The sequence below is a fragment of the Pleurodeles waltl genome, chromosome 5 (genome assembly GCF_031143425.1).
Source record: "Pleurodeles waltl isolate 20211129_DDA chromosome 5, aPleWal1.hap1.20221129, whole genome shotgun sequence".
NCBI lineage: Eukaryota > Metazoa > Chordata > Amphibia > Caudata > Salamandridae > Pleurodeles > Pleurodeles waltl.
In genome coordinates this window covers 626,118,514-626,135,312 of record NC_090444.1, presented here as the reverse complement: position 1 = coordinate 626,135,312, position 16,799 = coordinate 626,118,514, and the positions used below count along the sequence as shown (strand labels likewise).

Genomic DNA, 16,799 nt, shown 5'->3' with positions numbered 1-16,799 from the left:
TTTTTGTTTAAATTTACGTTCTAATGCAGGTGCAACAAAGGTGTTAGATTATAATGTATTGTCACAAACCGGCAAATTAATGGAGGCATAGCAAAATGTGTTTTTCCTAACAAGACTTGGACAGCGGTCAGGCCGATTCTAGCAAGTTCATCTTTCGAGTCAATAATACTTTATTTAGACACCACCTTCTAAATGAGTTTTGCATACCCTAGCCCTGTTATTAACAGATTTTAATATTAACACACTTGAAGGTACTCAGAATATCGATCTCGGAACTGGCTGTGTCTAGGAACACTTTTTGACAATCTACAAACTGTTAAATTCTAACCTTGGCGTCTGAAGTTGACTACTATACCCGTCAAACGCTTCAAAGCTTCGTCAGGGGCAGTAAGTGCTATAAAAATAAAATTTACACATAAAATTTACAATTACAACTTTCAGTTACTTTTATAGGCTCCTTACATTAGGCGAAACGTGATAAAAAACTTAACCTAAATTACCTACTTCCTCAAAAGGAACAGCTGTGCAGACAGCCGTGGAAAGTGTAGTCCGATTTCATGCGGAACTGGAGAGTCTGGGCCAGCGGTGAACGGAGTGAATAAACCTTTGTTAAACCTAGTTCATTAAAGTTAATTAAGTCAGTGACAGTTGAGGCATGTGATGGTCACCTGGCCTACCGAGTCTGCCATGTCCGCACCTGCTGTAGTATTTTACAGTCTCGCTTGTCTCCAGATGTGTTCTGCTCTTATACCACAATAACCCCCTTTGCCAGAGTATTTTTTAGTTCTGACATCTGCTCAGCCCGTGGCATCAAACTTGAAAGAAGCTCGTATTGGGATTGCCAATGTACAATACAACTTTAGCTGAAAGTTTTATGTTTAAGTCTAGCAAATCATTAACAGCTACTCCTACTAAATTGCTGCATACTAAACAAACCTATTGAGAGAGCGTAGCTTATATAATCTATATTAACATGAAATGTTTATGAACTAATGTAAAATGATGCCGCATAGAAACTGTATTAACATGTTTTGCTAAAACGTGCACTTGAAATGTGACCACGGGGAGTGGCCGTCAATGTATAAGGGGACTAAAGAAACTGACTAATAATGGTGAAATGTTTATTAAATTGTGATTTTACATTAATGTTGTAAGGCTAAATGTATTAGATTCTTGCTAAATAAAGCAGTAGGCCTTAGTTAGCATGAGTCGAGGCCTAGCTGCCGGACTCTCAAATTAAATGTATTTTTCTATTGTGCAGTGTGCTGACTTGCTAAAGGACATGAACTCTTGTTTTTTTCAAAGTCAGAAGCTGAATGTAACTGTAGTAGATCAGTTCTCATGAAATTCACCCTGCCTATAGTAACATCTTTTTAGCAAAATGTAACAGTGTAGATTAACAAGGTCGCCTAAACCGGTACGGACAATGGAGCCACTGACCGAAGATGTGCAAAGGACCACAAGACGATGAAATCATACCGGACGTGCTACCTCTGAAGACGTCAATCAGATGGACCAATAAACTGTCTGAGAACCAATGCAGGGTGAAAGATTTAATGACATAGGGGCTCATTCTGAGCCCGGCGGGCGGCGGGAGGCGCCCGCCTGGAGGGAGCCGCCAAATGGCCGCTCCGCGGTCGAAAGACCGCGGAGGCCATTCTGGCTTTCCCGCTGGGCTGGCGGGCGACCGCCAGAGGGCCGCCCGCCAGCCCAGCGGGAAACCCCTCCCCACGAGGAAGCCGGCTCCGAATGGAGCCGGCGGAGTGGGTATGTGCGATGGGTGCAGTGGCACCCGTCGCGTATTTCAGTGTCTGCAAAGCAGACACTGAAATACAAAGTGGGGCCCTCTTACGGGGGCCCCTGCAGTGCCCATGCCATTGGCATGGGCACTGCAGGGGCCCCCAGGGGCCCCACATCACCCCTCACTGCCATCCTGTTCCTGGCGGTCGGGGCCGCCAGGAACAGGATGGCGGTGAGGGGGTCGGAATCCCCCATGGCGGCGCAGCAAGCTGCGCCGCCATGGGGGATTCCCAGGGCAGCGGAAAACCGGCGGGAGACCGCCGGTTTTCCTTGTCTGACCGCGGCCAAACCGCCGCGGTCAGAATGCCCTGCGGGGCACCGCCAGCCTGTTGGCGGTGCTCCCGCATCCCCGGCCCGCCGGGTTCGGAATGACCCCCATAATCTGTTTTTAATTGGCTAAAGATAGTGGGGTGCAACATTTGTCTAATCAAGTTTTAGGGGAATGTACAATGAAAAAGGGATAAAAACCTATTACACGGGGAGTCATTTAGATTGGTAGGGAAATGCTGTTGATTTTATCCAGAAACTCTGTCACTCTGTTTGGTGACTTATTTTGGTTTTGCTTAGACCATCCTCTTCCTTAGATTGTCCATTTACACTTTGCCTCCTTATGAGTTTTGACTGATGGCGAATCAACTGATGTCCTGAAGACGAAGACCGAACGTGAGTGCTGACCCAAACCTTGGAGGGTAACTATGAAATGAAATTGTGATTTGTCTGTTTGCTTTTCCTTTCTAGGTACCAACTGCTTACTTTTGACAGAGACCATAGCTAGATGTTTTTCAAATTGGTGTTCTAAATTGTTTTGCATGAAGCCCAACATGCCATTGCTAATCAGTGGTTAGGACAGGGGTCCACTAAACTGACGCAAATAGACAAATGACTGAAACTATGCTTTGTTCAACTGACGCGTTAATGACACTCTGCTAAAGTTGATCTATGTTGACGCTATGTTATGTTCTAATAATTGCGTTCCTTGCTTTGGTTGAGTCTTATTCGAGTTGCCAAATCATGACAATGTTATTGAGTGTTTTGCTTTTGAGATTGACACACCTGCTTTTAGGATTGTAATCAATAGGGAATAAACCTCATAAAATTCTACTAAACTGGTGAATAAATATTGATGACATTATTGACGTATTGATTGACATACTGATTAGCTATCTCTTCCTAAGGTGTCTCTCAAATGGGTCAAAAGATCAATTGGCCTAAAACGAGTCCTGATGTGTAATAAATGATCATAGAGGGATGCGTTAGCAGTTCTGGTAGCAGAGCGATCGATGGTTTAGGCCCTTTGGGGCCCTAGGACGGAGAATTATTGTTTATATTGTTTTTCTGAGATAGTGCAAATTAGAGGTATGATGCATTTCTAAATTCCCCATGACTTTCCTGGGATCTCAGAGCCTGCCTAAGTGAGTTGGGAATGTTCTTTGCGTTTTAGCATTTGTGGTATAGAATTTGCGCTTGCTCAGCTTATGCATTTTGCAGGTGATTTGTGAGAATTATGTGTGTTTAGGCCAGGTAAATGTTGTTTTAGTAGGAGTGGGCGTACTCCGCAGTATGAGAGTAGGGAAGTCGGCGTACTTCATATGAGTGTGGCGCTTTGTGCTCGAAAAATTATCCACGTGGTTGGTTGGTAATGTACGGACCCGTCGCGGTCTAAGACTCCAGAGTATATTGAGAAGTGTAGGAGACACTTGGGTTTATGTTGTAATTTGTGCGGTTTAATAGGTCAATCGGGTGTGGTTGACAAGTCAAGTTTGAGTCGAAATGTGTGAACAAAACCTTCGATGGAGATTTGGCAAGTTCTATAGTGCACTAGAACGAACCATTGAAGTCGAGAGTAGGATTTGCGGGTCGAATTCTGCTTGCATATGCGGGAACTGAGAAGGAGAGAGTAGCAGCTGAGGCTTCAAGTGAAATCTCTGTAAAGTTCTGAAGCGATTGTGTACCCTTCCTGTAGTAAACCGACAAATTTGAGTTGTTGTTGTTGTTAAAGGTGCTCGGAATATGTTGCATTCGTTTGGTGTGAATCCAGTGTGAGGAGGACAAGCCGCAAGACTTTGTCAGCTGCAGTGTGTGTGAGTGTGACGTCAGTGGTGCCGCGCTGGGATAGGTCAGTTGCCGAGAGGGGTCACGCACGGATTGGCAGCCGTCCGTGAGAGGCAATAGGTTGAGAAAGGTGGGTGAAGAGTGTCCTGGGAATTAAAGTCACTTCCTGATTAAATACAAAACAAAAGATGCAAAAAATTAATTTTCTTAAAGCTTTTATGAGCGCTCTGAAAGGAGACGCATACATTATGGCGAGTGAAGGGGAGCCTACACCGCCTGAGGGTACTCCAGCTTTTATATTAGTGGAGGAGAAGGGAGTCTCGCCTTGCTTATGGATGAAACAGTGGTGCAATTTAACAGAAAAGGAGGGATGTTTGGCGTTTCCGGAACACGGAACGTTCAATACGAGAATTTTTGAAAATTTGAGGTGGATGTTAAGTGTACAAAAGCCACCTCCGAGGCCCGCTCAGTATGAGGCACTAGCAGTCTGGGATTTAATGGCCATATGACAGAGAGGGCAGAAATTCGAAAGGAGAATGAAAAGGGCATAGAAGCCTTTAGCTGAGGCTAGATGGGACAATGAGAGCAAGATGTGGAGAAGGGGAATAGTTGACGGACTCAAACTGTTTCCAGCAATAACACAAGAGGACGAGACACAGGGTAAGAAAGCCACCTGTAAGACGGATAAAGGCTCTAGCAAACCAAAAGAGACTAAGAGGTCTTGGGTAGAGGAAGACGACTCAGACGATGGGGAGTTTCTTAATCAGTTATTACATGATCGCCCACCACCTCATGCAGTAGACGACAATGCCCGAGCACTAGTGCGGGTCCTGGGAACCAGACTCCGGATAAGGGAGTTACAGATACAGTGCAGACTAGTGATACGGTTTTGACACAAAGTGGTGTCAGTGTACCCACTGCGCCAGACATGCAGATACAGTTGCAACCTCCACCACAGATACAGAGAATCTATCCAGACGTCCCAGTACTAGAGACTACTACGAATCTAATGGTGCTGCCTGATCTGATATATACAAAATCGAGGTTAGTGCAGATTGAGCCAACTCCGCAATTGCTGCCACAGCCGCAGCAACAGCTGATTCCAGGGTATAGTCCAGCAGCAGGACCTCCGTTAATACCTGCCCCAGCCACAGTGAGCCAAGCTTTGGGAGTTACTGCTCTGCGGGGTTTGGGACCAGGACAGACACCAGCTGCCATATCACTACCAATTACAGTTGGTCCCCCTGTACCATTGTATGCACAGGGTAAGCCTGGTATGAGTGATCATGGAGTGATGACCCAAGAGGCAATAAGAGGAGGGTCCATAGGCACTCCCCAATTAATGGCACTGATTGAGCAATCAGCTGAAGGACCCAGGTCCTTGATAGACCTTAGTCCGATCGAAGCACCTTTAGAGGCAATGAGGCAAGCAGGGTTAGGTGTGTTGACCCCACAGACAATAAGTACAAACTCGTCACAGTCGCCAATGATGCATGCAGGGAATATTTCACTGCAAGGTTTTTCTGTGCAACAATTGAATGAGTGGTTAGAAAAGACCTATGCTTCACAAAATACTGCGGTAACTGCAGAGAAGCCAGAAAGGGAAGAATACCTACATTTTGTGAGACTGGGAGTAGAGGCTGCAGAACTAGTAGATGGGACAATGGGGGTAAACCGATTAGAGTCATACACAGAAGCAGAATTGAGGTACCTGTGCCCTAAAATCACTAAAGAGGTGGGCAAGGTGCATCAGAGGTTGGCGAACCTGGCTGATAAATAAAATATAGACATTGAGAATACTAAACATTTGAAAAGAAGCTACAGATTAGACTTTGATTCTAAGGATTTTGATCACATGAGGTCGGCAGGAATAAAAGAAATACTGCAAAGTGCGCAGATCTGGGGAGCCTTAGAAAAGTGGGAAGGAAGCTGGGCAAAGAAAAGAGACAAGGAGAAAAGTGACAGTCCGGAATCAAATCAGACTAAAGCTTCACCGGATACTGGAACGGTAAAGATGTTACCGATGAGAGAAACAGCTGGAGGGGTCCTAGTCCATGTACCGTGGTATAGGGGAGGCATCCTGTCATTTACAAATGATTATCCCAGGTTGAGGGAGAAGCCGATAGAGTGGTATCAGCAGACAGACATGTTTGTGAAGCTTGCGAAGTGTCTCTGGGAGGACTTGAATACTCTGTTTGAAATCATTGTTGACTTATGGCTTGAGTGCAAAAGGGGTGTGGACTGGCCAACGCAAGAACCAGCAAGGGATAAGGTGACTGGAGCATCATCTGAGGAGGTGATGAAGTACTATCATAAAGTGATTGAGTTCTTGAAGCAGAAAGTGTCGCCAAAAGTGACTGATTGGCAGAAAATCGACCGGACCTTACAGGAGGTCAAAGTGTCAATCCATGCTTATTATGAGAGATTATTGAAAGCGTTCAAGCATTACAGTGGCACTGAGACTATTGAGCCGAAAGACATGAACCATCTTGTGTTTAGATTTGTTGAAGGACTGAGACCAGAGGTTAGCCAGATGATTAAGAATCATTTGATCTGTTGGCAGGCAAAGCCGATTGATGAGGTGTTGCAGTATGCGAAATACTGCAGTGACGAGATTGAGTTGAAGCAGAGAAAGTTGAAGGAGAAAGTGATGATGATGCAAATTAAGGCAGCGCAGGCATGTATGCAGGGAAATGGAATCCAGCAGATGGTACAGCAACAACCGCAAGGGAATGGCATGTTTCAGGCACAGCCGAGAGGCCGAGGTCGGGGTTTGTGAATCACGGTCCAGATTTGAATACTGTGGTGGTTCAAAATGATGCCCAGGGGATGAAAAAGATGTCACCATGTCACGTGTGTGGGGGCGTGGGGCATTGGAAGCGGGAATGCCCAAATATGGTACATGATGGTGTCGTTCAACAAAGCACTGATGTCGGTACATTTCAAAATATGAGGGGTCCAAAATCGAGAGGTCAAAATCAGAACTTCTAGAATAACATGGTTCAGATGCAGGGGTTACAGCCCATGCAGCAAATACAAATGCTGCATGTTCAACCAGCACAAATGCAGCAAGTACAACAGCAGGTTCCCATGGTACCTAGACAGCAAATGTAACTACCATTAGCTCCAATGGGACAGCAACAGGTGATGGTTCCTCAGCAGGTCACAGGCCAAACAATAATGAATCAAAATAAAGCAGTGCAGCAATTCCCATTGCGCGATGAGGATGGAATAAATGATGAATGGTCGGATGACAGTTCTGACAGTGAGGAGTGCAGGCTTGCAGCGTCCCTAGAAGTAGATCAGAGGGGACCCTTTGTAGAAGGAAAGGTGATGGGCCACAAGGTTTCGTTCTTGGTTGACACAGGAGCTACACGCTCTACAGTCAGAAGTGCAGAGGTTCTGAAATTGCCGCTTTCAGGGCGTACCATAAGAGTGGTAGGAGTAGCAAACCAGTACTTGACAAACCCGATCACAGTCCCAGGTTCAAGTTGAGATTGGCAACTTCCAGGGACTGCATAAGTTTGTAGTCGACGATTCGAGTCCTGTATCCCTACTGGGAAGAGGCTTACTGTGCAAGACGAAATGTTTGATTACCTGTTCTAATGAAGGAATTTTAGTGCAAACAAACAGTGATGATGAAGGGTCAGTTTTCAGAATCAGAAACAGAGACCGTGAATGAGGAATACCCTTTGATAACCTTATTCTTAATGCTTACAGTGACTGACTTGCCAGCCGAGTTGCAGGGAACAGTGACAGAGAAGGTGTGGGACCTGACAGGAAAGGAAGTGGGACTGATAAAAGGAGTAGAACCAGTTAAAGTACAGGTAAAAACCAATGCAGTGTTTCCCCAGGTGCCGCAGTCCCATATGGCACAAGATGTCCTCATCCAGGTATCACAGATAATTGCAGACTTTGTAAAGCAAGGAGTCCTGAAGGAGGTACTAAGCAGCCTGTGTAATTCACCAATAATGGGTCTGAAAAAGCCTTGTGGGAAGGTCCGAATTGTACAGGATTTGAGGAAAATAAATGATATTGTGGTAAAGTGTTGCCCCATAGTGCCAAATCCAGCAGTAATCATGTTTCAGGTTCCGTGTGATGCAGAGTGGTTCACGGTTGTGGACCTGTCACAGGCGTTCTTTTCGGTGCCTCCTCATGAGGACAGCCAATTTCTCTTCAGTTTCAAATTCCTGGACAAGGTGTACAGTTGGAGCAGAATTCCTCAAGAGTTTTCGGAGTCACCATCCATCTTCAATCAGATATTGAAGAAAGACTTAGAGTCGTTGCAGTTGCCTTTCAGTTCGACTCTAGTCCAGTACATTGATGATTTGTGGATTGCGTCCAGAACGAAAGACGACTGCAGGTATGACACAATTGCCTTACTAAACAATTTGGGAAAGAATGGACATAAAGTGTCCCCAAAGAAATTGCAGTACTGTCAGAAAGAGGTAAAGTACTTAGGGCACTTGATTGAGAAAGGGTCCAGGAGAATATCAAAAGAAAGGGTGACAGCCATACTGCAAATGAATCCACCGACAACTAAGAGAGATGTCAGATTGTTTTTGGGAATGGTGGGCTACTGTCGCCAGTAGATCCCCAACTTCTTGATTATCTCTAAACCATTGATAAAACTGACAGGCAAGGAAGTTAAGGATGACCCGAGTACCATAATCTTGACAGAGGAAGAGCTTGAGGTATTCATGGAATTGAGAGAGTGCATGTGCAGGGTGCCAGCTTTGGGTATGCCTGATTACACGAAGCCTTTTCTACTGTTTTGTCATGGACGTGATGCTTGTTCTTTGTCTTAACACAGGGCCATGGAGGTGCAAACCGCCCTGTAGCATATTTTTCAGCTACTTTAGACCCAGTCGCAGCAGCCTTACCGGGTTGTTTGCGCGCAGTTGCAGCAGTTGGTCAGAGCCTCACGCAGTGTGAAGGCTTAGTGATGGGACATCCCTTAACAGTAATGGTTCCACATTCAGTTGAAATTCTGTTAACCCGAACTAAAACTCAGCATATGACAAATGCCCGACTTACCCGATATGAGACAATTATTCTGGGGTCACCTAATGTCTCTCTGAAAAGATGTACTGTATTAAACCCGGCAACTCTACCTCCCGTTGAAATACTGAGATTAATAATACAGAGGAAGTGCAACACGACTGTCTTGAGGTAACAGAATTATGCACCAAACCCAGACCTGACATTAAAGATACACAGTTAAAAGAAAATGACTGCAGTATGTTTGTTGATGGATCCTGCTTGAGAGACTCAGTTGGAATACTGAGAGCCGGTTATGCTGTGTGTACAATCACCGGTATTATAGAAGCCTCCTGGCTCGAAAGAGTGTATTCCGCACAAGTGGCTGAATTAATTGCCCTTACTAAGGCATGCCACGCAGCTGAAAATCTGAAAGTCACTATCTATACTGACAGCAGATACGGATTCGGCATTGTACATGATTTTGGCCAATTGTGGTCACAGAGGGGTTTCATGACCTCTTCTGGTTCACCAGTGAAAAATGGCGACCAGATTAAGGACTTGTTGCATGCGATTCAGTTACCTCTTGAAATTGCCGTGGTGAAATGCAATGCTCATGTTAAGTCACAGTACTTTGTGTCAATGGGAAACGGCTATGCAAATCAAGTTGCAAGGTTTTGTGCATTGAACTTTATATCGTTCAAGGATCAGTGGGAATTGTTACCGCAAACTGAAAATGAGACGTGTTTGAACTTTGCATTAAGAGTAGTTGATACATTAGATAAGCTAAAATCACTGCAGGGTCATGCAAGCAGGGAGGAAAAACGCTCCTGGCAGAGAATGCAATGTGTACAGAGAGCCGACGACTTGTGGGTCTCAGAGGAGGGGAAACTGGTTTTGCCAAACAGTCTTTTGTCACAATTTGCAAGGCTCTATCATGGGCAGGCACACCTTGGGAGAGACTCAATGATCAGATTATTCAAAATTGACTGGTTCAATCCGAAATTTAGACAAGCCGCAGAGGTTACCTGTCACAGGTGCATCATCTGTCAACAGATGAATGCAGGAAAAGGGACCGTGGTGACTTTGAGCCTCATAGGGAGAGCTGGAGGTCCGTTTAGCAAGATGCAGATGGATTTTATTGAGATGCCAGTGTGTGGAGGCTTGAGGTATGTGTTGATGATTGTTTGTGTTTTCAGTCACTGGATTGAAGCTTACCCCATACGTAGAAATGACAGTCTCACAGTAGCAAAGCTGTTGCTTAGGGAGTTAATACCACGGTTCGGATTTCCGGTCTCTTTAGAATCAGATAGGGGCAGACACTTCGACAATGAGGTGATAAAGCTCTTGTGTGCTGCATTAGACATTGAACAGAAGCTGCATTGTAGCTACTGCCCCGAAGCATTAGGACTAGTGAGACAGATAAATGGTACCTTGAAGTCGAGAATGGCAAAAATGTGTGCAGCTACCAATATGAAGTGGCCAGATGCATTGCCCTTAGTGTTGATGTCAATGAGAAACACACCTGATGATAAGAAAACAGGATTATCTCCCAATGAGATACTCATGGGCAGAGCTATGAGGTTGCCCGCAGTACCTGCGAATGCTCTTGTGAATATCACGGATGATATGGTGTTGGACTACTGCAAGGGTCTGGCTGATGTGGTCCGCTCTTTTTCCCACCAGGTGGAGGCTAACACGTTGCCACCAATCAGTGATCCAGGTCACACCTTACAAGCCGGTGACTGGGTGATTGTCAAGAAACACGTGAGGAAGTCGTGCTTGGAGCCGCGTTGGAAGGGGCCATATCAAGTAATACTGACGACAACCACTGCTGTGAAATGTGCAGGGGTTCCAAACTGGATACATGTCAGTCACACAAAGAAGGTGACCTGTCCAACTGATTTGAAGTGCCTAAAACAACAGCTCCAGAGAGGGAAGTCTCAGGGCCGGAGAGTATTCAAAGGGTAACTGAGACCGCAGGAGAGCCCTCTGAGGACGGCTTAGTCCCTCAAGCAGTAAACGAGTTCGAGAGAGGTGACAATGAGCCTATCTCAGTAGAGGCAGCAGGAGAACTAAGTCAAGGAGAGGTTCTCCCAGAAGTAGACGGATACGGGTTAGAACTTGAGCCCGTTACAAACTCTGAAGACGAGAGGGAAGGAGCAGAGGGAGGTCAAAGAACATCAACTCCTCCTGAGCCACTTGCAGGTCCGTCAAGAGAAAACACCATAGCACAAGAGGAGGGTGCTGAAAAGCAAAGCAGGAAGAAAACGCATAGAGGTGATAACTGGCCAAAGAAACAAGCTGCAAGAGAAAAGGTCAGCCCAGGTGAAACAATAGAGGAAGACATTGATACAACCAGAAGGGAGGATCTTAGTGAAGGAGAGTTGCAAAGCGAATGCAGAATGAAAAGAAAAAGAGTCACGAATAGGAGGTACACAGGTCCTGAATGGGCATATGCAACGACATCTGAATGGCAACAGGAATTCTTGGCGTTCTGTTTTGATTGAGAGGTACCAGGCCACTATTACGGCACCTGAAATCAATCAGAGAAAGAGACTGTGAGAAAAGAGACTGAAAAATTACCGGATGTGACACTGATAATCTGAATTGACACTAAAAACCGATTATGACAAGCTGCTAACCTGATTTGACAAAAAAAAGGGTCCTGGAGTGAGTGGAACGCTGTAAATACTCGCAGAAAGAAAGAGAGACTTTGGATTAAGAAGAAAAAATAAAGAGAGGAGCTTTAAAATTGTCCTCAAATTGATTGTTTGTTTTATATCTTCTGCTATCTGATTCTTTACAGATCATGGCTTACACTAGAGAGAGGTAGTAGCAAAAAGGGTAAGGTGTGTGGTTGGTTAAGTATTATATTAGGTATTGTGTGTGCAATAATAATTATAGGTGTGACTGGGAATGCCTTGGTTGGATAAAAAGGTGACTAACAATGCTTCAAAACCTGAGACTGCTACACTAACACCGTGGGAAAAGTTTGAGCAGGATACAAAACACTTGCATAAGGGAACTAATTCAAAAGGGGAACTTTCCACTAATGTTTTCTATCACTTGCTGAATGAGTATGTTGATACAATGGATGCAAGAAACTGTTATGTGTGCACAAAGATTCCTTCATCAGTACAAGAAGGGGTAACTTATCATAGTTTGCCTTTGACCTACGGGATAAGCTGTAGTTTGCTACTAACAAGATTCTATGACCAGGAACATGTGCAATATTTTTATTCAAATCTAGACATGTAGGTAGGCTTTGTGTATATATAGGCCAAAATCCGAGCACAACAGTTTATTTGTGGGAACGAGTGAATGCAGGCATGTGTTTTTGTTTTAGAGTAAGTGGACATTCATGTTAAATGGACAGGATCCAGCGATCCCTGGGATCTATTATATCTGTGGACTTAATGCTTATTACCATCTGCCTAAGAGATGGTATGGGACATGTTATTTGGGGATAGTATTCCCAAAGATTTACCAGATTGATGACTTAAAGCAAATACCTAAAATGTCTGAATTACAACATACTAGACAAAAGAGAGAGACTGCGGCTGCTGTCGTTGGTGACATATTTGGAGCCATAATTCCTTAAGTAGGGGTTATTTTAAACTCCATAAAGATTCGAAAGTTGTCTACTATTGTGGATAACATGCTGTCAAACTTCACAGGGGCTATACTCCTGATGGATACTGAACTTGCTGCGGAAAGAGCTATGACTCTTCAAAATCGGCTTGCTTTAGACATTCTTTTAGCAAAGAGCGGCGGAGTCTGTAAGATGCTTAACGAGCGCCATTGTTGCTCGTTCATTCCTGATAATAGTAAAAAGATTAGAGGTATGCTTACTAACTTAACTAGAGACAGTGCAGATTTGAAAGATTTGAGGGAACCTGGAGTCTGGGAGAAAGTTGGGAAAGGTAATCATACCGCACGTGCTACCTCTGAAGACGTCAATCATATGGACCAATAAACTGTCTGAGAACCAATGCGGGGTGAAAGATTTAATGACTTAATCTGTTTTTAATTGGCTAAAGATAGTGGGGTGCAACATTTGTCCAATCAAGTTTTAGGGGAATGTACAACGAAAAAGGGATAAAAACCTATGACACGGGGAGTCATTTAGATTGTTAGGGAAATGCTATTGATTTTATCGAGAAACTCTGTCACTCTGTTTGGTGACTTATTTTGGTTTTGCTTAGACCATCCTCTTCCTTAGATTGTCAATTTACACTTTGCCTCCTTATGAGGGAAGTGCCCCTTTTTGCCCCAGAGCTGAATTTTGACTGATGGCGAATCAACTGATGTCCTGAAGACGAAGACCGAACCTGAGTGCTGACCCAAACCTTGGAGGGTAACTATGACAATGAAATTGTGATTTGTCTGCTTTTCCTTTCTAGGTACCAACTGCTTACTTTTGACAGAGACCATAGCTAGATGTTTTCCAAATTGGTGTTCTAAATTGTTTGCATGAAGCCCAACATGCCAATGCTAATCAGTGGTTAGGACAGGGGTCCACTAAACTGATGCAAATAGACAAATGACTGAAACTATGCTTTGTTGAACTGACGCATTAATGACACTCTGCTAAAGTTGATCTATGTTGACGCTGTGTTATGTTCTAATAATTGAGTTCCTTGCTTTGGTTAAGTCTTATTCGAGTTGCCAAATCATGACAATGTTATTGAGTGTTTTGCTTTTGAGATTGACACACCTGCTTTTAGGGTTGTAATCAATAGGGAATAAACCTCATAAAATGCTACTAAACTGGTGTGGTTATTCATGACTGCAAGGTCATGGTGGTGTATTGAGTTGATTAATGTCTTTGACTAAAGTGAAATGCATTGTTGTAATAAATATTGATGACATTATTGATGTATTGATTGACATATTGATTAGCTATCTCGTCCTAAGGTGTCTCTCAGCTGGGTCAAAAGATTCATTGGCCTAAAACGAGGCCTGATGTGTAATAAATTATCATAGAGGGACGCATTAGCACTATCATTGTACCAAGCATCACCCTACTTCCTACCTTCACAGCTAAAACCCTCCCCATTTTACTCAACCAAGGCATCCAGACGGATGTCCAGATGAGGCCAGAGAGGTTAAGGACGTCTATCCGAGGGGTCGTTCCTGTTTATATCTGTTTAGCGCCTATGAAGGGACAGAAACCGAATGTATTGACCTTCCCTTATCCCCCTACCCAGCTATAAACCCCTTCTTTACCTCAATTCACAGAACCTAATTGTATTACTTCCTCATTATTACCATACCACCAACACCAATACCAGAGTATTACCTGCCTACTGGTTGCCTTCTGTCTATTCTCCATAGAGGATCTCCCTTGGCTCCTCTTCCCAGGGCATGCTTGTTTCACTGTTGCTCCTGCGGCATTCTACTCTAGCCAGCCGATGCCTGCTTGTGGCGTTCCTACGTGGACTGTACAGCTCATTCATCATGGCTGCCTTTATCCACTGAACACCTTGGGGTTGGTCCTGTGTTTCTCCTGGATGTTATTGAAATGGCTTTTACCATGGCTTAGTTTCTCCTGTGCAGGCCTGTGTGTTACTCCGTGTGTGACACATGACTACTAGCCTAGACAGGTATTTTTGCATACATGTACCTATAATGGTGTGTACTTAGACACATGGCCACTGGCACGCCCAGATGCACATATACATACATCCATACATCCATGCATATATACATATACAAAGATATACAATCAGATATTTGCACATGCAGACAGGTGGAAATGCACACACTCAAAAGCAGTTGTTTCGCCTTTTTAAAAAAAAGAAGGTGTCATCATTGATCAGCAGTTCTATGTGGATTTACTGTTAGAAGAGTTGGTGAAAATGAGTGAAAGGTTGAGTAGATGGATTGGTCAGTGAGAGCATGTATGACTGTGTCTATCTGCGAATGGGTCAGTAAATACAAGGTGAGATGGCCGGATAAATAGAGGAGCATATGAATGAAGAATGGGAGAATCGCTGCATAAATAATGCAGAGGGCATGATGGTGACTAGGTGCATGAAGGGTCAGTCATGCTTGTGGTAGGTAGCTGTTTTTCACTCATTCTGCTGCTGCCCGCACCCTCATCATTGCACCCATCCATTCATTTATTCCTGCATTTAGTTACTTACCAATTTACCATCTGTCCACAGTAATCCACTAACATAACTGTTGCGTTCATTGACTTGCCCAACCACACAGCCCCAAAGTAGCACACACATTCAAAATTGCCCATCCATTGCCAAACACAATAGGGATGCGCCAGGCCTATTTTCTTTACAAGTACTTATTAATATTTATAATCTCTCCTTAAAAGGAACTATGATGCTTTTGTGCAGGGATTGTTGTGGGTTGTTGAAAAGTTTAAGATAAATAATTATTGTATAACTCTGATCAATCCTGAAAGGATGTACGTGTACCCAGTAATCAATGAATTTATTCTCTTGCAAAATGCAAAAGGTCCTTTGCTATGAAAAGGGCTCGCCATGGTGGTATCCAGAGGTACATTTGCCCACCCCTTACCGTGTTTTATCCTATTGGTGCACCAGAAGAGTTTTGTAATTCCTTTTGTTGATTTTTGACTCCACCACGTTCGTTAAGCAAGAGCGAGTAAACAGGAACTTGTTTAGTTCCCAAGACTGTTCTGGGCTAATGATTCTCTACTCCATTCTGTCCATGGATGCTTCTCCAGTGCAGAAATGTGTCCTCTTCAAGCACCAAATCCAATTTTATTTAAGTGTCAAGAAGTACAACAAAATGGTGAATCACACCTGTCCCATTTTGTTTTCTTTTCTGATAGCACCTGTTTCCTGATGGGACCTGTGAAGCAACTTAAAAAAATGGTTGAGCCAACCAGATTGATTGCTACAATAGTCGTTGTGGTAAGTATTTCTTGTTTATGTTTCTTTTGTGATATGTGTTTTTTTGAGCGGGAAGTAAGACGCTTTTGTATTATATTCATGTTTAAACCAATGGTTTTACAGGGCCCAGGACGTTTTGAAGTACGAAAGATTAAGATCTAGAAAGATTGATTTAGCGTTATTCCCCAGCTGTTTTTCTTTTGGCTGGCCCTCTGAATGTGTCTGGGATTTGTAGTTATCTAGAACCTTACAAATATCCAACAATATACTTATTTCTTAAAAAATAAGCAAAAGTGCAGGGTGCATGCCTTGTCTCATTCTTTCATCAACGTAAGTCTAGGTATTTCTATAAGTCTCTTATCTCAAGCCAGTGTTAATAGTGGTCAGTTAAACAGAAAGGTCTACCGCAGTGAATTGAAGCAGGGTACATTAGCTTCATGCCTCTTTACTAACGGGCAACTGCTCATCTGGTTATCCCCATGTCTGCTACTGTTTCACCTCCCATTGCCACTTTCGCACACCTAAAAAATATAAAATTGCCTTTTGGGCTGATCTTAAAACTGTTAAGCGGGACCAATTTTGAAAGCTTTTTCCAGAAGCAGTGGAGCTTATGATCACAAGGGCTTGTAAAATTAGGTGACTGCTTTTAATCGTATTGTTCTGCATACAACAGGCATATTAAATCTGCATTGATGTTCTAATGTAATTTGTCTTTTAACTCTGTTTTATTATGTTTCAAATTTGCATGGAACAACAATGAAAAGTTAATCAACAATAGGCCTTTGAAACATTTGAATGTTCGTCTTACAAGGGAGGGCTACAACCTCTGAACATTGGGACTACGTTGTTTTAAATTTCAATGAAAGGCGTAGGGTGGCGTAGTTCTAGTTATTAATAGGACCTAGTTGTGCATCAGAAAGCAAGTTTACTTATGGAGCATTTCAATAACTGTATATTGAAACTGCAATAGCCTTTGTGTGTACGTTTGTTATAAGTTTGATTATATGTTGAGAAAGTCGTATCTGATAGACAATTCTAGCTGCAGCTTCCTTACCTTAGAATTCCCTGGTGTCAGCTTCGAATCCG

The 16,799-nt window shown here is 43.6% G+C and overlaps 1 protein-coding gene across 1 annotated transcript in view; it reads left to right on the top strand.

Moving 5' to 3' along the window:
- Nucleotides 1-16,799, top strand: part of SFT2D1 (SFT2 domain containing 1) — a 246,834-nt gene that overhangs the window by 162,852 nt on the left and 67,183 nt on the right. The window contains exon 4 of the mRNA XM_069234485.1: nucleotides 15,653-15,734. Coding sequence (XP_069090586.1) covers nucleotides 15,653-15,734 — 82 coding nt within the window. The remainder of the gene's footprint in view (nucleotides 1-15,652; nucleotides 15,735-16,799) is intronic.